This window comes from Gopherus evgoodei, chromosome 6 (genome assembly GCF_007399415.2).
Source record: "Gopherus evgoodei ecotype Sinaloan lineage chromosome 6, rGopEvg1_v1.p, whole genome shotgun sequence".
NCBI classification, from domain to species: domain Eukaryota; kingdom Metazoa; phylum Chordata; order Testudines; family Testudinidae; genus Gopherus; species Gopherus evgoodei.
This window is the reverse complement of record NC_044327.1, coordinates 86,714,641-86,738,107: the sequence shown is the minus strand read 5'-3', so window position 1 is coordinate 86,738,107 and position 23,467 is coordinate 86,714,641. Positions and strand designations below refer to the sequence as shown.

Genomic DNA, 23,467 nt, shown 5'->3' with positions numbered 1-23,467 from the left:
AGACTCACTTTCCCTTGTGTCGACCTTGATTTTACAATGAAATCTAGCTCCTCTTCTATTGAATTTTCACCTAAGAATGAATGCTCAAATGAATCTCAATTTTGGTTAAAACTAAGATTAATTAAAGAAATATCTGGGAAGTGAATGCCTCTAATGATTATATTCTTATGAGTGTATGAGAAATCGTGAAAATGATCAAATCAATCATTTTCCACAATTTGTGTTTTCCTTCTTTACATTATCAAACTACAATAAAATCCTTAGAGTTTTAAACTTCCTTTAGCTATATCTTGAAATTATATGGGTCAATTTTTGTTGACGGTCCTAAACCTGCAATACTTACTTATACAAAACTTTCAATGAAGTCTAATATTCCTTGGAGAATTCACATATTTACTTTTTTAAAAACAAAAAATTGTCCTTAAATGTCAAGTCCCTTAAGTTTTAAAGTACTCTAAAAAAACCCAAAAGACTTAGAGTAAGAGTTCCACAAATTTATACTTGTCCAATAAAAATGTGCCCTTGTGTAAGTTACAGTATTAAATCTATATTATTAAGAGCTCTTTTCTAAAGTCATTTGATAAACAATCTGAATTATAAAATTCTAGTTTGTGCTCTACACTATGTGTATAAGCAAGAACAAAAAAAACCTCTTTGCTACGAGTACCATTAATGGTGGAAGATATGATAAAAAAAGCTGGTCTGCATTATGTCTTTGCTGAGCATTTACCCTTGATCATGTACAAATATGACACCCACATTTTGTTGGCCTAAGTATCACGTTGCTAGTCCTGCAGCTCACTCCTGCCAATTCTGAAAATACAGTATATATTGGTTATATTCTTTTCTCACATCCCCATTTACTCTATTTTCATTCCCAGTCTCTTTTTTCTGCTGTTTTTTTAAATTTGAAAATTTCATTTTACAAGGTATTATACTGGAGCCTGGGGGTGTCTTTGTTCTCGCTTTATGCACAATGATCACGCTAATCTTTCTAGAACGAAAATTGTTTTTACTGCCTAAGAAAAGAAATAAATGGTTTTCTTCAAACAATTAAATAACAGTACACTAAAAAAAAAGTTTAAACAGTTGACTATTGATACTGAATATTCTGGCATCTCTCTCTCTACCCTTCTTAGCTCACTAAGGCAAATGTCAGCTAAATCAAATCCGCAAAACAGAAATGAACTAATAACTGAAGCGCAAGAGACAACATGTGTTTGTAAGCAAACGGAGTATGCCTAAAGAACCTTGAAAGGGGTGAAAAATATAGCAGAGCCTGTGAAAGCCATAAAAAATATATATATACACATACCATCACATTACGTAATCAAACTTTCTAAAGTAAACACACACAGGTGTGCTAAGATTCAGGAATAGTAAGGTAAATACTTACCTTTCTCTTATAAAATCTGCTAGATCTTTTGTTGATAGGTGTCCATGTTTCATGTTATGATAGAGGACATCAAAGCCATTGTTCCTTTCCCCCTAAAGATTAATAAAAAGACTTTATAGTTTAATCAAAACTATGAAGCACAACTTATTAAAAAAATTATACAACTACTGCTTTCTTGATCTGCTCCAGCTCAACTTATTTCCTAACCACTCAATTTACAATTAACCCAATAGAGAGACAAGGTAGGTGTCCTTCAGCTGTCCTTCAGAAGAGCTCTTTGTAGCTTGAAAGCTTGTCTTTTTCACCAGCAGAAGTTGGTCTAATCAGGGATTTGGAGCTGTGCTCAGACTCGGCTCCAGCTCCAGGCAAAAACCTGCAGCTCCACTGCTCCGTGCTCCAGCTCCAGGCTCTGCTCCAAAGCCATGAGTCTAATAAAAAATTACCACCTCACCCGTCTTGTCTCTCTAGTATGATGGGACAAACACAGCTACAAAAACACTGCAAACAATTAACTCAGTAGTCACAAATGAACGCCTTGCCACATCATGGCCACTCTTTCATATGCACATTTTCTATGCTACATCAAAGACCCTCTTTTCTTTGGGCTTCTGTAATACTACCCTCGCCTTCCTAACTTCCCACACATTGCAAGGTACTCCTTCAGTGCTGCATTCTTTCTCCCTGACCCTCCATCTCTGTTGTTGTTCCCCAAAAGTCTGTCCTTCATCTTCTCTTCTTTTTCCTCACACACTCCCTGAATGACCTAATATACTCCGATGGTGTGTTACTATCTCTGTGTTGGTTACTTAAATCTCTCTCTCCAATCCAAACTCTCCCATTCTTTCCAGACTCATCCATCTTCCTGTCTTTCTGATATTTCCTCATGGATGTCTCAACACCACTGTTCTCAAAACAAACTTGTCAAACACTGAACTTCTCTTTCCTTCTGGACTATCTACCCTTTCCCTCTTTTCCATCACTACTAACCAGTCCACAGTGCTCTTGGTCACTTAAACTCACTTTTCACATTCTTCTTTCCTCAAATTCAGGCCCGTGCCAAATTTTATCATATCTCCCTCTATAATATTTGGTAAAATGGTTAAAACCATTAATCTCTCTTTTCCATCCCCTACAATCCCCCTTTGCCTATCAATTATATTTGCAATATTTAGATTTTAGAGCACTAAGTGGCATGGACAGTTGTCTTCATAATGCACCAAGCATACTTAAAAGGTGTTCTATATAACTATTAAACAACGGAATATAATAGCAATCTGAACTGGACCACCTTCATACATCTATCTCAGTGATATGGAGACCTCAGTAGCTAAATTAGCGATCAACATTTCCCAAAAGAGCCACAGTAATGTGAATTCACCGTTTCATTTACTATAGTACTATATATTTATATTTAAAACCAGTGTGACAGGGAAAGATTTAGTGTATATAGTATATTATTCTCACAGCAAAATGACTGACCAAGTATTATTATTTTATCAACTACAATTGATTAATAACACGGTAAAAGCATCTTGACTGGTTAGTAACTTAGATTAGTTAATAATTAAATCACACAGTGTTTTAATATCATGTGCTGCCAAGAGCCACAGGAGACACATTCAAGAGCTATTTGTGGCTTCTGAGCCTCAGTCTGAGTATCACTGATCTACCTCACAGTAATTTTGGGTTTTTTTGCTTTACTGGTTCCAAACATTAAGAGTATTAATCTTATTTTAATTTTCTGGTTACCATTCATCACAATGTTCAAAAAAGGTGAATATAAAGATCAGCAAGTTGCAGATTGAATTAGCTGTAGTTACATACACACGTCTGTACCAATTTAGTCTTTTTACAGGTATGTAAATGGACTATCTTGCATATATTTAAGCACAGAAAACTATAAATGGATTAACATTTTTTAAAATTTTAACACTAGCGTAGTAGTGTTGATGGCGCAAAGTTTCCTGGAGCTCATAGCTCAGAAAAAAGGAACAGAAAAATCTGATTAATAGAAAAATATAACTTGTTTGGCTAACAGATTTAAGTCTTTCCACTTTATTTGTGTAGTCTTTTTGTTTCAGCTACTGGTCTAACTCCAACTGAAAAAAATGAAATGAGAAGTCTTGGCTCAACCAACAGTTAAGGCCAATGTTACCAAACTCAATGCAAGAAAATTCTTAGTACTGCATACGCAGGGACAAAAATCAGAAAATACCTTAACATCAAAGAGCCCATAATTGGCAAATCAAGGTGAGCAGAAACCAGAACTGTATTTATTTACTCTAGACAGACTATATGCAAACGCTAACCGTAGCCAAATCAATACCTACTCCCCTTCTCAGTTATCCCACTGCTTTGCTTTGCGCATCTAAAATGTAGACCAACGTAAAGCTATAAAACAGTCCTTGCATACTGGCTCAACAATAGATGACTACTAAACTTACTACAGAACTAAAATTACTATTTATATTTTCATGAGAATTTAGTTTCCAAATTTGGGCACAATAACTCTTCAGAGGACAACAGAATCTTCTATACATATGTTGAAGTAAACCATTAATTTTTGCAGAGGAAACATTTTTAAATGTTCCCTTTATAAAATGCTGTTCTATTTTCTTCACCTCTATTTGGTCTCCCCAAGCTAAACCAACACAGTCCCCACAAACTCCACAATTCACACACTAACATATTTCTAAATATCTTGAAACACACCACTTTTGAACTTTAATGTTAGAAGTTATTCCCTTTACTTTTCATAATGTGGTGGTTCTCAACTTTTTCTATACTTTAAGACCTTAATTCCCTTCACATTTAACAATACAATTTCCAATTCCCACTCAAATGCAGCTTGACAAAAGTACAAAATCACATCGTAAGAAATATTCAGGATTTTCAAACACAATAAAATGTAAAAACGAGGATACTGAATAAATGTATGTTAAAGCTACACACAGATGCCCCCCAGGTTACGCAAACAACTTAAACAAATCCGCACTTACAGAAAAAGTTCCGTAAGCTAGAAATCTGAGGGGGGGGGCGTTTGCGCATAATGGTTGGGTATACGTTTTCGACTTACGCAAGGTATTCCAGAATGGAACGCCTTGCGTAAGTTGGGAAGCGTCCGTAATTGGTTAAATACATTTGCAAAACTAAAGTGCATCTTCTTAGCTAATAAAACTTACCAAATTTAGTGTAAAGGCTATATTTATTTGCAAATCAACATGTTTTAATGGTTATACCAACACCTGAAAATGAACCTTTCCTTAGGAAAATAGTTGAAAATTTTTTACAGCAGTGAATAAACCCACTTTCAATTTAACTCAAGCCATCTTGTAAGATCCATTCTCAGTGTAGGTTGACTGGATGATAAAATGTTCATTAATTCCTCCATGAATCTCTCAGCTGTGCCATGAGTAAATACAGTCTTATCAGTTAGTACCTGGTGCACAGAAATAGCTAAGTGTACTTTAACGAATGATAGTCTCCTAATGGATTAAAATGAAGCAGATACTCTAGAAGGGACTGAATAGAGGAGGCTGATGCTGGATCTCTTAATATTATCTGCCCAAATAGAATACTTTTTCCATTTGTGGTCATAGCAGCCGCAGGTTGATTGTTACTGGAATTTAGTAAAATCTGTTGAATTCAAATAAAATGAGACGTTTCAAGGTCCCATGGTCCATGCTATCAAGAGTGTGGTTCTGGGAAGTAAATCCAGCCACTCAAATGGGTCAGGAAATCTGTGGTTACTGATAGACAAACATTATTTTGGATAGCTGGTCTGTAAGCCATTTCTGTCTTGCCCAAGCTAGGGAAGTCAAAATATTCTGACCTTGTTCTTATTTTCTTTATAATACTTTGAATGAGTACAGATAGGGAACACCATAGAGAAAATCTATTTCCCACTAGAACATAAATGCAACTCATATGGACAGAATCGTAGAATCATAGGACTGGAAGAGATCAAGAGGTCATCAGGTTCAGTCCCCTGCACTCATGGCAGGACTAAGTATTATCTAGACCATTCCTGATGGAGTTGTGTCTAACCTGCTCTTAAAAATCGTCAATGATGGAGATTCCACAACCTCTCTAGGCAATTTATTCCAGTGCTTAAATACCCTGACAGGAAGTTTCTCCTAATGTCCAAACTAAATCTCCCTTGTTGCAATTTAAGCCAATTGCGTCTTGTCCTATCCTCAGAGGTTAAGAACAACAATTTTTCTCCCTCCTCCTTGTAACAGTTTTCAAGTCCCTTCTCAGTCTTCTCTTCTCCAGACTAAACAAACCCAATTTTTTCCAATCTTCCCTCATGAGTAAAGGTCTAGAAAACAAACCTATTTTTGCTGCTTTTCACTGGACCGTCTCCAATTTGTCCACATCTTTCCTGAAATGTGGTGCCCAGAACTGGACACATTGCTCCAGCTGAGGCCTAACCAGCATGGAGTAGAGCGGAAGAATTACTTCTTGTGGTCTTACTTACAACACTTACAGAATGTCTGCTTCTGCCCTAAAACAAAACTTTGGACGTTTTGAATTGCATTTCATTGCAAGCAGATCTATCTATGGATACTCCCAAAGAGAATATTTCATTACTACTGAATTCTTCAAGTGACTATTTGTGCTGCTGTCTTCTATTCCTGCTCAAAAGATCCATGGGCTGCTGACTTGCTTTATGGGATAAATGTCATGATGAATACACCAGTTCCACAATTCCACAGCTTCCTTGCACAGCTGTCTAAAATGAGCTCCTCGTTTGCTGACCTAGAACATTGCTGTCATATTATCTGACCTACTTGTATCACTTTGTCTTGCAGATGTGGGAGAAAGAACTTGAGAGAATGCCAAACTGCTCTCAGTTCTAATATGTTCATATGCATATTCTTTCCCCAGGAGTTCCAATGTCCATGAATTACCAGGTTGCTGAAGTGAGCTTTCACAGATCTAGAATGAGTAGAAGACTTTCATCCCCAGAAATATGGAATAGAATCCCTTTTCCATTTTCTTTTGGGGGGGGGGGGGGAGGCTTCTTCTATGACACCTACCTCCAATAGTGAGCAGACTTCTGTTCTTAGCAGATACTGGTGATAGGGATCCCTGAAGGAGGGACTGGGAGGAAGCGGATGTCAAATTGAACGAAGAAACCCCTCTGAATGACTTCCTGAATCCCTCTGTGTCTGCAATGATGGCACTCACCAGAAGTTGAAGGAGTGGAAAAGTTGGTTTTCCAAAGGGAGGAGGAGAGCTAGGCAGTAGGTAAATGACTCACAGCTGGTTTGAGGCTCTCAAATATCTCTGCTAAGAAGGTGAGGATGTAGCCAGTTCCCCTTTTGGGGGAGACATGTAAATTTTTCTTTTCAGCTATTGCTGATTTAATCTTTTGGGAGCAAAATAGGCTGAAAACTAAGAAAATAGGCTGTCCTGGGGATCTGCAAATAGGAACGCCGAATCTTCGAAGTGACTGACAGATCTTGAGGGTTTACAGCCATAGCTCTAGTACCCTCTGGTTTTTGCATATCAGCTCTAACACTAAGGAATTCATCATCCTCAAATGGAAGGCCTTCCACTTGGGTTCTTGCTTCAGGAGGCAGACCAGATGACCAGATCCATAAATGGCACCTCAAGGTGATAACTGAAGCTATCCTAAAAGCTGCATCCGAGGAGTCAAAGGAAGCTCTTAATGCATGTCTGGCTACTAACCAGTCCTCAGAAACAAAAGTTTTGACCAGTTTCTTTTGCTCCTCAGGTATGGATTTATCAAATATAGCCATCTTCTTCCACAGACAGTACTGGTATCTGGACACTACAGCTAGCTAATTATATACTTTAATGCCCAGTGAAGCTGAAGAAAAGATCTTTCTTCCCTGGGCATCTAGCTTTTTAACTTCTTGTTCAATGGGGTGAAATGAGCCCATCCCTCCTCTTATTCTCTGGAGAGCAACAGTGGCAGCTAGTGCATTAGGAACAAGGTGAATATGAAACAGGAAAAACCCTCAACTGGTAGAGACCATTGGCCTTTTTTGGAGATAACCTGTCCAGAGGCAGGATTCAGCCACATACTAGTAGAGTAGTAGTAGCACCGTACCATCAGTAGTTACATCACAACACCTATCAGACCAGGACCCCTGTGTGCTAGGCACTGTACTACAACCAGCTGTGTTTGTACCCCCATTTGTACAAGGAGAGTGATTTTACCCTTGGAAGGACACCCCAAAAAGTCAGATACGAAATGAGATACTTCTTCCACTGACATAGATAGAATTTTCAGTGTGCAGGCCATTCTCTCTACCAGCTCATGGAACTGAATCACATCTTCTCAGGGAGGTGGCAGCAGAGGAAACTCAAATATTCTCATCAGATGAGGTTTGATCATCTGGCTCAAGATCCATCTCCTGAGGTCCAATATGTCTCTTAAGATCCTTCCTCTGATAATATGTTCAGGGCTAGTAGCATGAGACAATTCTCTGGCAGCTGGAGAGGCACACTGATCTGGTGCATGCGACGTGCCTTAATTTGTTAGAGTGGAAAGTTTCTTAAAATTCTGTCTAGGGTAGTGACACTCAGACTCCTGAGCTGCAAGTGGCTCTTTAATGTGTCTCCTGTGGCGCTTTGCAACACATGATATTAAAACACTGTGGTATAACCAATCAGGATGCTTTTATTATTATATTAACCAATAACCACCAATGATAAAATAATAATACCTGGTCAATTATTTTTCTGTAAGAATAGTATGTATGTACTTAAGGATTCAGACCTTCCAGTTTCTTTCAGCAACAGTTACCACCCTCTGCTATAATGTGGAGAGGCTAGTCCCAACACTCCTCACCTCATTTTGAAGGACTGCTTTGTGAACATCTATGGGGTAAAATGTATCTGTTGGATGGGGATTGTGTCAGTTTTGTGTGTTTGAACCCATCCATACACAATCATCACTGGCTAATTAGGACTTCTGGTATTGCTTTCTTTTCCTCCCATGAGCATTGAAGATTTTCTCTTCAGTAGCTGGGCTTCATACTGATACTGCCCCTCTCACACTGTCATAAAGGGGGTCCTTCTCAGATGCCAGGAGAGAGAGCAGGGCAAAGAGAAAATGAGGCTTCCAGTATCCATAAATACTTCTATTAAATAGGCCTATGTAAGGATATTATTGACCCCAACTACGCATACAAAAAAGTAAGGGTCATAGAAAGTGAAGGTAGCTGACCTTTAGATGATGTTTCGTTTCAATTTCCCTTCATCAGCAACTAAACAAATGTACAAATGTTCTCATGGAAATGAAGTAGCCCTGTCAGCAATTCTTGAGTCTGAATTCAGTTTTTCCACAACCTGTACGTAACAGGAAACCGATTACAGGAACTCTCTGTTTTGTTGAACTACCGTAATACATCTTGAAATTTCCAAGAAGAAATTCTCATGTTTTATATGTAGCAAATTTGAATTTAAAGCTTATATTTGGTATAGTAGCCCGAATTAACTTGGTTCATCTGCAGCAGTACTGATTTCCTACATTTTTAATCCAGTAGCATAAAGTACAAGGACTGTCTACTTTGGACCAAAATCTTAACAGTCTATTAGCATAAAACAAAAATACAGACCTAGCTCCTACCATAAGTGTGTGTAAAATGTACTACCTCAAGTTTATCCTGAATTTTCCTGCACTAGACAAGACAGATACTGTCTTACATTTAATGGGAAAAGCAGCGATCAACACTATTTTAATCAGCAAAACTCAGCAGATGAGCTACTAACAGTAAATACGTGCAGATCCAAAGCAGCAGTCCTTTCTGTCCATGATCAAACCGTTTTTGATTATAGAAATTTAGAACATACATTGTCTTGTCCCTCAAGGATAGGTAAGATGATAAACTTCTGACAAGTCAATTATGCAATGTTATCTAAGCTGTATTAGCTAATTGGTATCTTCTGAGTTTATATACTTTGCTTAGAATCTATCAAAAATTCAGATAGCAAACTGCTCCATTCCCTGACAGTAATGTGATAAAGTAATTTGAAAAATATTGTTATGATACACAATTTAAATAGGACTTGTTTCAGCCTAAAAAACCCCAACACTCTCTAGGAAACAGGCAAACAGGCTTATTCAAAAACTACAGATGGAAAAAGTCCTCAGACTTAACAGGATTTTATTTTAATCCATAAAAAGGTTAGGTCTCTAACTTTGAATTCGTATTAAATGAAATTTGGATAATTTCCTGTTTTCAAATCATCACTCATTTTAATTGATGTGCCTTTGTACCCACCCTTTTTGAACAAGAAACCATTATAGAAACATTTTAATTAAGACACAAAGTTATAAATGAAACAGCAGCAATCATTTGGAGGTCACATACCACATTATAATGAATTATGGTCCTTATGTTCTTGGTCAATACTCCATTTATTACAAGAACTACAACTCTATAGAGATGGTGCAAGACCCATCATGCCGTCCCAAGTAGTGCCATGACCAGATATTTCCTTCTTTATCAACAAAAGAAGTGAAATTCTAGAATACTCATTCACATTCTCACACATTAACCCTAAAATGTATTTGAAAATGCAGTGCCTATATTACTGGTTATCTGTCAAGTTGTCATTCTTGAATGTTTCAGTGGAATCTACTCTACAGGAGGCTACTGGTAAAACTAAACAACTATGGGCTGATTTTGAAAAGCTTTTCAAAATAAAGGGTGAAACCTGCAGAAGCCCACAAGGTGAAGCTGACCCAACAGATCAAATTCAGCATCCATGACCACACTTCCAAACTTTCAGCTTCTTAAGGCATATATGAGACACATATGACAGTGTATAGCCACGTCAGTGGCAGGATATTAGAGAAACAAAGTGGATGAGGTAATATCTTTTATTGGACCAACTTCAGTTGGTGAGATAGGAAAGCTTTCGAGCCACACAGAAGAAGAACTTGTCTCTCTCACCAACAGAGGTTGATTCAATAAAAGGTATTACTTAACTTCTCGTCACACCTATGACAGACAGTTCACTACCTTAAAAACAAAAAGCCAGCCTTTTGAGAAACGTTAATTATTGTGTGTGCATGCAAAAGGTGAACAAAAAATAGAAACTAGAGTTGCTTCCATATACATAAGAAAAGGAACAACTAATTGTGTTCATATTAAAATTACTCTTCCACATTCATCACAAAAAAAGACTAAGAATATTTGCCTCTTTTTGTTGGGGCTCTGGTCAACTCTAAAGAGCTCATTTTTAGTATTAAGTGCAAAACTCCAGAATTAAATGCAAAGATAAGGTTGTCAGATCAAACAAACATAAAAACAGGTAACTCTAAGATTTACAATTGCCCCAGCACTGCTAACTCATATTCCAAAGTATGTGTATTTTAAGGAATACATTAACTGGATGATTAGGTTTACATTTAACAAGTAGAAGAGGAGCAGAAAACAATATATCTGTAGCAGAAATTTCCTTCCTGGAACAACTTTTAACATGAGATTTACTGACTTTTGAATGTTTCTCTTTGGAACTTTAAACTTTAGGGGGAGGGATAGCTTAGTGGTTTGAGCATTGGCCTGCTAAACCCAGGGTTGTGAGTTCAATCTCTGAGGGGGCCATTTAGGGATCTGGGGCAAAAATCTGTCAGGGATGGTACTTGGCCCTGCAAGTGAAGGAAGGGGGCTGGACTTGATGACCTTTAAAGGTCCCTTCCAGTCCTATGAGATAGGTATATATCTCCATATTTAAAAAAACTGTGCATGCTCATGCCTGTACTTTCAAATATTCATAACTTATTTTAAAACCAATTCCTCCTCCACAAACTCAGTAAAATATGCTGTTCATTAAGGTTTATTAATATACCAATGAACTAACTTATTTCACTCACATTGATATAAATCAGGTGACTACATTGAAATCAAGTGGTATTAGTGTAAAATTGGTGTAAGGAGAATCAGGCCTCAAAAGTTTTAAAAGTAAACTTAAAAGGGTTTTTTGTTTTAAATTTGAGACACGTTACAAACTCTTCCAATTGGAAGTGTAGGTCCTTCTGGTAGACGATTTCCAAAAAAACATCAGAAACAAAGTATATTCTTGAAGATCACCATGGCTACAAGCTCCTTATTCTGTCAGGAGCCAGGCTGTTAAGGAAGGTCTCTTGAGATGGGACAGAGCAAGGTATCCCAGTCAGTATGAAGATCTGAGTCCCGATTCTCAGCCTGATGGAACTGGCTTTGGCCACCTACAATGGCATTCAGAACCCTACCTGACTGGGCCAGTACAGGATTGTTAGGATTATCAAACCTGTATTGTTCCTGGGCTCCAAGACAACTACAAGAGCCTACTTCTACAATGGATATCTTGCTAATGGAGCTTTTTCTCGGTGCTGTACGAAGATAAGTAGCTTTCTATTCCAGAATGTTCACTGGAAGAATTTATTGAAAAAAACTCCTAATCCTGCAACCACTCCTATATAAGCAAGGCTTTCTGACCCTGAGGGGATCTAGCATGTCCCTGTTTTATATAAAATAGTGGCCCAATAGGACTTATCAACCATACCACCTTTTGGGATAACAGTAATATGAAAGTTCTGAATGCATCCAGGACTACCCTCCTGTCCAAAACATTGTGTAATTGTTTTTCCTGAATACACCAAGTCCTTTGATGTGGAGCCTCTGAGCATAGGCTCTCTTTCCCTGATACATTTGTGGTTACTACAGTTTGGACAAGAGAAATAGGGAAGTCTATTCCCAAATGCAGATTGAGTTGATTGTCATCTGTTAACTGCATGTGATGTAAGCACCCAAATTTCTTGCTTCCACTGGGATCTCAGGGTCGAACGAGGTTGCCTTGTGAAGCGATGTGCCATAGGTTTTAAAAAATTAATTTGCGGCCATCAGTCCCAACATGCATAACATTGTTCTAGCTGTCATCAGCTGTTTCTTGCATATCAGTCTGGCAGAAAAAGACAGTTATCTTGAACCCCTGTTACGGAAAAGATGTGTTGCTTGTGTCCATTCCACAACAGACGTGCGTGCTCCCCATGTGCACTGGTGCTGGAAGTTTTTCCCCTTAATACCCATAGGGGAGCGCCCCAGCAACCTGTAGAGTGGTGCCTCTATAGCATGGTAAAGGGGCACTGTGTGCTCCCCCCACCCTCAGTTCCTTCTTGCCAGACAACTCCAACAGAGGGGAAGGAGGGCGGGATGTGGAATGGACACGAGCAACATATCTCGAAGAACAGTTACGGAAAAGGTAATTGTCTTTTCTTCTTCGAGTGATTGCTCAAGTGCATTCCGCAATAGGTGATTCCAAACTATATCCATTAGAGGTGGGTAGGAGTTCACAGACACTCAGGATAGAGTACAGCCATGCTGAACCCAGCATCCTCCCTGGTTTGGGAGACAATCGTATAATGCGAGGTGAATGTGTGTACTGAAGACTATGTGACATCCCTACAAATGTCCTGAATGGGAACATGGGCTAAAAAGGAAGCCGACGAGGCCTGCGCCCTAGTCGAGTATACCCTCATGATCAGAGGTGGGGGATTCTTGCCAGGTCATAACACGTATGAATACACAAGGCAATCCAGTTGGAGAGCCGCTGATGTGGGATCGGGCAACCTCTCGTGCGTTCGGCTGAGGTGATGAAGAGCTGCGAGGACTTCCCAAACAGCTTAGTCTGCTCCAGATAAAAGGCCAGAGCCAGTCTCACACAGAGCACCAGCAGGAAGATGTTCTGACTCATGTGGTAGATAGAGACCACCTTGGGGAGGAACGAAGGATGTGGTCAGAGCTGGACCTTATCCTTATAGAACACCGTGTACAGGGGCTCGGAGGTCAGGGCTCTGAGCTCAAGACTTGTCTAGCTGATGTGATCGCCACCAGGAAGGCTGCCTTCCAAGTGAGGTGTGACCAGAAGCACATAGCTAACAGCTCAAATGGAGGATCCAACAACCGGAGCAGAACCAAGTTTAGGCCCCGAGTGGGACCTGACATATGGGAAGAGACGATCCAATCCCTTAAGGAATTGGCCAGTCATAGCATAGGAGAATACCATGTGCCTCTGCACTGGCTGGTTGAAGGCTGACATGGCCACCAAGTGCACCTTGATGGATGAGGGTGCTAGGCCTTGGGCTCTAAGGTGAAGGAGATAGTCTAAAATGAATTGGATAGAAACAGCCACGGGTGAAATGCCCTGACCGGCTGCCCGCTGGGAAAATTGAGACTTCACCAGGTAGGCCCGGCATGTGGAGGGCCATCTGCTTTCCAGAAGGATGCGTTGAACCCCTTCTGAACACGTTCTTTCTTCCTGGCCTAACCACTGAACAGCCATGCTGTGAGATGGAGTGCCACTAGGTTGAGGTGGAGATGGCGGCCCTGGTGCTGGGAGAGCAGGTCTGGGGGCGGGACTACAACAGCCACGGCAAGGCGACTTCCAGCCTTGTGAGAGTTCCATACCAATGTTGCCCTGGCCATGCTGGGGGCAATCAGGAGGACCTGGGCCCTGTCCGTTTTTATCTTCTCCAAGACATTGCTAATCAGTGGGATTGGGGTGGAAGGCATAGGGAAGCTGGCCCGACCAGAATAGGAGGAAGGCATTGGAGATGGCGCCCACGCCCAACCCCTGAAGCAGAAACGAGGACACTGGCGGTTCTGTCGAGTTGCGAATAGGTCCACCTGGGGAGTTCCCCATTCTTGGAAAATCCTGTGCACCACCTCTGGGTGTAGTGACCATTCATGCTGAGAGGAGAAGTCTCGGCTCAGACGATCCGCCTGCGAGTTCCGGGCACCTGGTAAGTGGTGGGCTTGTAGGCAAATGTCGTGGGCTATACAGAAGTCCCACAGCCTGAGGGTTTCCTGGCAGAGCAGTGGACCCCGCCTTGACTGCTGATGTAAAACATTGAGGCTGTATTGTCCGTGAGAACCCTGATCATTCTGCCCTCCAGGAGTGAGCAGAAGGCCACGCATGCCAGCCAGACCACCCTGAGCTCCTTGACGTTTATATGCAGGGCAAGGTCCTGCATGGACCACAGACCTTGGATCTGAACGTTCCCCACATGGACTCCCCACCCCAGGTCCAACGCATCAGACATCAGCTCCACAGATGGGGGCCTGCCCCTGAACAGGACCCTGTGAAGCATGTTCCCTGGGGAGGACCAGCATTGTAGGGAGGTTATCACCAGTTTGGGCACAAGGAGGACTTTTTCCATCCTGTCTCTGGACTGGGAAAATACTGCAGCCAATCAGAGCTGGAGGGGCCTCATCCTGAGCCTGGCGTGGCAAAGCACATATGTGCAAGCCAACATGTGACCAAAGGAGCTGCAGGCATGCTCTGGCTGTGGTCACAGGGAACTTAGTGACTGTGTCGATGAGCCCCTTCATGGTCTCGAATCTATGCAGTGGGAGGGAGGCCCTAGCCAACATCGTGTCCAGGACTGCCCTGATAAACTCTATGTGCTGCACTGGGATTAACGTGGACTTGGTGTCGTTTACCAACAGGCCCAGGGTTGCACACATGGATAGGGGGAGCGCAACTTGATCCCGCATCTGAGACGTGGAGTTGCCCTTGACCAGCCAGTTGTTGTCATTGGGTTCAGATCTTCCCCTATCTCATCTGAGGTAGGCTGCCACCACAGACATGCACTTTGTGAATATCCTGGGACAGGCCAAATGGGAGGACTATGAATTGGTAGTGTTCCTGCCCAGCCATGAAATGGAGAAAACGCCTGTGTCCCTTGAAAATATGAATGTGGAAGAATGTGTCCTGTAGATCGAGGACAGCATACCAGTCCCTGGGATACAGGGAGGGGGATGATGGAGACCAGAGAGACCAAGCGAAACTTGAGCTTTACCATGTACTGGTTCAGGCCTTGCAGGTCCAAGATGGGCCTGAGGACCCTCTCCTTGGCCTTCAGGATAAGGAAATAACAGGAGTAGTACTCATGTCTGAACTGTGCTGGTACTACTTTCACCACTCCTAGGCCAAGGAGCTCCCCACCTCCTGCTTGAGCAGGGCCTGATGAGAGGGGTCCTCCAGGAGTGATGACAATGGACGGTGGTTAGGTGGGGTAGAGGTAAACTGGAGGGTGTAGCCCTGGGAGACGGTGTTGAGGACCCAACAGTCCGAGGTCAGCTGCAACCTCTCAGGGAGAAAAGCACACAACTGGATGGAGAAGGGAAGCTTTATTGCGGGTGGATCCCTGGTATGAACTGGTAAGTTACCCCCAGGCATCCCATCAAAACTGACATTTCCCCACCCGTTGGCCAGGCTGGGGGGCAGACAGGGACTGCCGCTGCAGGTGTTTTACAGTCCCATCACTTTTTATAAGGGGGCTCATATTTAGATTGGGTGGCCTGGGTGGGAGCCTGCTGAGGCTTAAACTTGGTCTTGGCTGGAGCCAGGACAAAGAGCCCAAGTGTCGTAAGTGGTGTGCGGGAATCTTTCAAGCCACGCAATTTCACGTCCCTCGGTTCTGCAAACAGGGCCGTGCCATCGAACGGAAGTTCCTGCAAGGAATTCTGTGCCTCGCTGGATAGCCCCGACAGCAGAAGCAACAAAGCCCTCCTCTTGGACACCATGGAGGCCACAGACCTTGCAGCCGTATCCGTGGCATCCGATGCTGCCTGCAAGGTCGCCCTGGCAGCCGCTGTACCCTCCTGTACCAGAGCCTTGAACTCCTTCTTGTCACGTTTCTGGAGGAAGACCTCAAATTTGGAAAGAGAGCACCACAAACTGAACTCATACTGTCCCAGAAGGGCCTGATGGTTTGCCACCCTTAACTGGAAGCTTCAGGACGAATAAATCTCTTTCTCCCAAATAAGTCCAGCCACCTTGAGTCTTTATTTTTCAGAGTAGGAGCTGGTTGGCCCTGCCTCTCCCTGTGGTTGACCAACTTGACCACCAGTGAGTTAGGGTTAGGGTGGCTGTACAGGTATTTATGCCTCTTGGTGGACGTTCTGCCTTCATAAAGATGGGGGGGGGGGGGAAGGAAGCCAGGGTTTGGCACAAGGCATTTGAAATTTTTGCCACTCCTTTGTGGAGTGGGAGGGCCACCCTGCCTGGTGCCGAGGCCAAGAGGACGTTGAAGCGAGTCTAAGGGTTCCACCTCCTCCTCGGCTTGAAGGTTGACGCTCGATGCCACCCTTTTCAACAGTTCCTGGTGGGCCTTAGAGTCCTCCTGCGGAACAGGTGGAGGAGGGGCCCTAACTGCTTCATCGGGGAGGATGAGGATGGGGGTGAGGTACTCTGCATACTCACTGATACTGGAGGTCCAACCACTTGGTTGCCCTCCCGGCGCTGAACCAGAGATGAACACCCCACTGACTCCTTTCTGGGAGGCCAAGAGAGGGAGGCCAACAGTCTTGCCAAGGCTCTGGCCACCAAGCAAGCCACCACTGGTGGCTGCATTGGGGCCCACAGGGCCCATTGGTACCACGGTGCCAGCCAAGGAGCCCGGTGCCACTGTACCTTCTGTGGCACCAGCGGAGCAGGCTGTTCAGACTGACTAGCCTGTCTCATCGACTGAGGACTACGAAGGGAGTTTGGGCTGGCATACAACCGGCCACTGTCCTGGGATAGGGAGGAGTGGTGATGTTGGGAACAGTGCCGATCACGAGACTGTGATCCCGGAGTGGAAAAACTGGAGTACCACCAGTAGCAGCTGCTCTGCAATCGGCTCCAACAGGTGGATCCGCGATGGCAAGGTGCCGGCAATCGACGCCCAGGACTGCGGAAGGGGTGACGCGGCGGGGTCCTGGAGTGAGACGAAGAACAGGAACAGCGTCGATGCCCGTAACACAATGGGCTATGGTATCCTCTCGGAAATGAGGACCTTCAGTGCCTTCTGTCCCGGTCTTAACAGGGCCCGCTCCCGTCATGGAGGTCTACAGTCCCTTGAGGCAGAGCAGTGCCTGGAACCCCTGCCAGTCGGAACCCAGCCAAACAATCTGGTGGGGGATGATGGAGACCAGCGTGGACTGCACACGGGGCAGTTGTTGAGTGGTGAACCACATTGGGAACATTCCCTACACCGTGAATGGTATCGAGCAGGTGGATATCCAAGTGGTGGCTTGCCTCTGGACCGGGGAGCCAATGGCGGTAATGCCCCTGGTATCGGCAGAGACATAACATCCCGGGTCACTTGCAGAGCCTCCAGCATGGAGGGCACCCGGACATTCGGGGAGATCCGCGCCGAATGGGCCAGGCTGTTCTGCTCAACCTTAGTCAAAGGCCTGGAGGCTGACACGCATAAAGAACTGCCCAATATGGGTCTAGTCTCTCCCCTGGTCTTGCTCCGGTGTCTCGGTGGAGAAGACCTCTTAGCCTTTTTGGCGTGCCCCGCGGACGGGGAGCACTGCCGACTGGTGGAAGGCACCAAAGGATCGCCACATACCGACACTGTGGTACTTGATGCTGACTCGGAGCAGCGCACCAGAATCGGGGTCAACACTGACTCCATCAGAATGCCTCGAAGACGAATGTCCCTTTCCTTTTTGGCCCAAGGCTTGAAGGATCTGCAAATCTTGCTGTGATCACTGACAGCATAAACTCACTCACTGGCATCAGCCGCCTGCAAGTGTCGCACAACTTAAAGCCTGGGACAAGGGGCATGGCCCAACCCAGGCACGCTAAACTAAACTAACACTAATCTAAACTACTTGAACGACAGTTACTGCTAACTATGAATGAACAAGAGTTCAAGAGGAAAGCTGCACAAGCTGGAGCAGAGCAGTTCCGATGCACCTTCACTGGCGGCAAGAAAGAACTGAGGGGTCGGGGGATCGCACCGCACCCCTTACACCATGCCATAGAGGCACCATTCCAGGGGTGCGAGTACACCTATCTATCGTGGAATGGACATGAGCAATCACCTGAAGAAAAATGTCTTTGTTCCTATCCTGGGACAGGAAGGTTTTGCATTGAGATCATTGTTTAGTAGGGTTCATATATTCTCCAATTGTGTGCTGAGGAAAAGTTGGCCATTTAAGTAGTTTACTATGAACTTTAGTGATTTCAATACACCAGTGTGACAAACTGACCTTATGACATATTTCAGTGGTGTCTTTGATCAGCTAATTGTCCAAAAAAGGGACACACTCAGCTTGCATACATAGGCCATGACTGCTACTAAGTATTTTGTAAAAACATGTAGAGTGGACCAGAGGCCAAAAGCCAAAACAAACTAGTAGTGCTGTTTTCTTATTACAAATAGAAAATATTTTCCAACCACTGTAAGTATCTCTACATGCATGTAAGGAACTGCAGCTTTAGGTACATGCATGTACACATCTACAGGTCTAGAGCATAAAATGAATACTCTTCTAGAAGAGGCAGAGATACACTTGCTCCCAGAGCAATCATCTTTGACTTTTTCATGGCTCAGATATGGATTCAGGATGGGTCAATACCCTTATCTTTTGTTCATCAGGAAGTATCTGGAATAAACTGACTGTCATGCTGTCTGGAGTGGTTCAGCACTGTGAGTGCCTGTCTGAGGGCAGATTTTCTGAAAACAATAGCAAACACCCCAAACTGGTGGTATGTTCTATAATTAGATTTCACCAAGCCAGTAACAAATGTGAACTCATGAATCATTATATCAGTCTTGCCATGGAGTCACAGACAGTCCCCTTAGCCTCTCAAGTCTATCCTGACACCCAAACAACCCTGTGATAAAACGATATTAAAACCAAAAAACACACCACATCAGTTTTCTCCCAGTCCCAATAGACCAGTCACTCACCCCAGATCAATTGGTACTCCAGACTTTATACCAAAGGCAACACTGGCAGCCAATTTTATAGAAAACTAAGTATAAGTTATTAACTAGGGTGAAAAAAGAAAGTTATTGAGAGGTTAAAGCAGGTAAAATAGAACAACCAGTAAATCATAGTTTGCAACTCCAAATGGTGGCAGTGATGTAATAGGCAGTTTCCTAAACATCTTTCAGGGCTCCCCAGAATAACTACGGGGATCTGCATCCTCTTGTTCAGTTATTCTGCCCTTTTAGAATTCAAACAGTCCAGAGATATAAATATGAATTCAAAGACACATCCTCTATCTTCTTCTCACAGAAAATGAACTGAGAGTCTCTTTAACCATGTGGGATTTTCTTTTGCTTACACTCAATAGTCCTTGACCTCAAATATCACACACAATGATCAGTTGCTTTGAAAGCAGCATTTTCTGTTAAAGTCCTTAAGTCCTTCATTAGCATTTCACAAGATTTCTTTGGTGAGTAATTTAGTTACAGGGTTTTACACAAATGTAAATGTTTGCTACTACATTATAACAGGAATTGATAAGTGAGAACAATGCAAGTAACGCCCTATTAGTTTTCAGGACCTTTAAACATCTAAATATACACTTATACACAGGGCCGGCTCTAGGTTTTTTCCCACCCCAAGTAAAAAAAACAACAACAACAAAAACCTCAGAGCGCAACTGCCGAATACAAAAACACCCACACACCTAAACCAACCGGAATGCCGCCAAAGCATGTGCTTGGTTTGCTGGTGCCTATAGCCGGTCCTGCTTATTATACATTCAGCACTTACTTTGATCTATCCTAATAGCAAGTAAATCAGCCTGAATATACTCTTAAATCTAACAGTCTATACTATACTAACAAACAAGTGAACTGGCCTAAGACTATGATCCATCTGGTTTGCCAGCATCACAACGCTATCTTCTTATTCACTGACATTATTTGATGGCTCTTTGTCAAGAGCAACTTGATTTCCTGCAGTACCAAGTCTTAACACCAAGGAAAAGGAATGGGGAAAAGGGTGTAATCTGAAAAGTTTTCAAAACAAAACAAAAAATCCAACCCTTGATCTTGTAGCCTCAAAACAAACACTCAGGACACACGTGACCAAGGGCCATAGAACAAAAGGTCTGGCAGAGTGATGGTTAGTGGCAAACCAGCAAACTTTCTGAAGCCTTTCAAAAACCCTTTGGACTTTGCTTATTAAAAGAAAATGTAGGACCCTTCAGCTTGTGGTGGCCTTGAGGCTAAACACCCAGTGCATGAAGTTGCTTATCTCTATTAAAAACAGTCACTGAAAGCTGGCTTTACTAACAGACTCTCTCTGTCCGCCCTTGAAGAAAAAGCTATACAGGTGAAAGGCCGGCTCATGACAATACAGTGCAATCTCAGCCTTCAAGTACTCTCCAGTTTAAGAAGTTTTCAAGCTTCCTCCAGGCCTTCAAATGGAAATCAAATGCCTGCAGCAGAGGCACCTACCATCTCTGGGAGAGCAGCTCTTGCTGTTACCACACCCACCTCAGAGATCTCATGTACCTGAAGTCGGTTCAAGCACCAAAAATCAAAGGGTTGATGTGCCAAGTAACCTTAAGGCTACCCAACAAGTGAGGCACCAAAACATTACAGCAAAGGCCTCAATTGTAGAAATCTGAACTAAGCTGACAGGAAGGCAGGTTGAAAAGGATATCTGATGAGTGTCATTGAGGCATGGAAGAGAGCTAGAGTAACAGTTCAGGTGGCACTAGAGCCCCCAGGGGAATTCCTGCACTGACCAAAGTAACTGACTACAATATCTAGAGATTAGCCTTTATACTCTGAAAGGGTTGGTGAGAGTTAATAGAAGAGGTGTCTGAGCCTCTAGCTATTATCTTTGGGAAATCATGGGAGACGGGGGAGATTCCAGAAAACTGGAAGGGGGCAAATATAGTGCCCATCTATAAAAAGGGAAATAAACCCCCCCCAAGAAACTACAGACCAGTTAGTTTAACTTCTGTGCCAGGGAAGATAATGGAGCAGGTAATTAAGGAACTCATCTGCAAACACTTGGAAGGTGGTAAGCTGATAGGGAATAGCCAGCATGGATTTGTAAAGAACAAATCGTGTCAAACTAATCTGATAGCGTTCTTTGATAGGATAACGAGCCTTGTGGATAAGGGAGAAGCGGTGGATGTGATATACCTAGACTTTAGTAAGGCATTTGATACGGTCTCGCATGATATTCTTATAGATAAACTAGGAAAGTACAATTTAGATGGGGCTACTATAAGGTGGGTGCGTAACTGGCTGGATAACTGTACTCAGAGAGTAGTTAACAGCTCCCAATCCTGCTGGAAAGGTATAACAAGTGGGGTTCCGCAGGGGTCTGTTTTGGGACCGGTTCTGTTCAATATCTTCATCAACGATTTAGATGTTGGCATAGAAAGTACACTTATTAAGTTTGCGGACGATACCAAACTGAGAGGGATTGCAACTGCTTTGGAGGACAGGGTCAAAATTCAAAATGATCTGGACAAATTGGAGAAATGGTCTGAGGTAAACAGGATAAAGTTCAATAAAGATAAATGCAAAGCGCTCCACTTAGGACAGAACAATCGGTTTCACACATACAGAATGGGAAGAGGCTGTCTAGGAAGGAGTATGGCAGAAAGAGATCTAGGGGTCACAGTAGACCACAAGCTTACTATGAGTCAACAGTGTGATACTGTTGCAAAAAAAGCCAAACGTGATTCTGGGATGCATTAACAGGTGTGTTGTAAACAAGACACGAGACGTCATTCTTCTGCTTTACTCTGCGCTGGTCAGGCCTCAGCTGGAGTATTGTGTCCAGTTCTGGGCACCGCATTTCAAGGAAGATGTGGAGAAATTGGAGAGGGTCCAGAGAAGAGCAACAAGAATGATTAAAGGTCTTGAGAACATGACCTATGAAGGAAGGCTGAAGGAATTGGGTTTGTTTAGTTTGGAAAAGAGAAGACTGAGAGGGGACATGATAGCAGTTTTCAGGTATCTAAAAGGGTGTCATCAGGAGGAGGGAGAAAACTTGTTCACCTTAGCCTCCAAAAGATAGAACAAGAAGCAATGGGCTTAAACTGCAGCAAGGGAGATTTAGGTTGGACATTAGGAAAAAGTTCCTACTGTCAGGGTAGTTAAACACTGGAATAGATTGCCTAGGGAAGTTGTGGAATCTCCATCTCTGGAGATATTTAAGAGTAGGTTAGATAGTAGGGATGGTCTAGACAATATTTCGTCCTGCCATGAGGGCAGGGGACTGGACTCGATGACCTCTCGAGGTCCCTTCCAGTCCTGGAGTCTATGAGAGATGGCCAGCAGGGGGGGGTCAGTTCATACTCCTGCCACTATTGCCCACAACTATTATTAGTTATTATTATTAGAAAGAATCCATTCAGTATGGTATCTTTAGAAATTAAAGATTAGTTTAGAAACATTAAGTTTCTAATGATGGTAATGATTTAATTGCTATAATACTGTCCGGGAATGTATACAAATTCTTCTGGTTTGAAAAAAGTAGTGAACTTGTAAAACTCTCTTGACACAAACAGACCAAAAATAATTTAAAATATTGTCTCGCTGTTGAAATAGATTCAACAGGCCTGGAACTTTGCAACCCTATACAAATCTATGCAACAATATTCTGATAAGGCATATGAGTTTACATATTGCTGATTTTTTCTGTGGATTGTTAAATATTTCAATTTACATGGCCATTATGGTTAAGGAAATCAGGACAAAGATGCTGAAACATCTCCCTCATCTACTTTATCCTTGTCCACTTAAATCTTGTCTATGGTTGAAAACTTATGAAATGTCTACTATTTCAGGTCCATCAGGGTTAGTAACATTATGATTCCTAACAAAAGCAGGCCACCAGTGCTTTAAGTACCATGACAGGCATTGTTTAAAACAAAACTAGCAGTTTATTGACACAAGGCTCCTAATGTATCTAATACTGATGGAGTTAAACATGCCTAAGAAACCTAGCGTAGATAAGCTTTTATTCAAAATCTTAGTAGCAATAGATAAATACGTGCCTTTTACCCAATTGTTTATAAAGAAAATTAACAAAACAGTCTCTGAGGAGATTGGAACATGGATGAGAACTGGCTGAATCTCAATTTGGATGCAGCAAAATTATGGTAGTCAGCACGGGTGGGTGCTCGCGCCCCCTCCACCATGGCCCTGTCCTGAACCCACCCTTTCCCCGCCTCCATGCCAACCCCTTTCCTAAAGACCTCGCCTTACCGCCATCCTGCCTCTTCCCCAAGCACGCCACGTTCCACCTCCTGCCCTCTCCCTCTCAGCCACGCGAAACAGCT

General features: G+C 42.8%; 1 protein-coding gene across 6 annotated transcripts in view; it reads right to left on the bottom strand.

Moving 5' to 3' along the window:
* Positions 1-23,467, bottom strand: part of FCHO2 (FCH and mu domain containing endocytic adaptor 2) — a 245,273-nt gene that overhangs the window by 207,286 nt on the left and 14,520 nt on the right. For all 6 annotated transcript variants that reach the window (XM_030567793.1, XM_030567794.1, XM_030567796.1 and 3 more), the window contains exon 2: positions 1,397-1,488. In XM_030567793.1, coding sequence (XP_030423653.1) covers positions 1,397-1,488 — 92 coding nt within the window. The remainder of the gene's footprint in view (positions 1-1,396; positions 1,489-23,467) is intronic.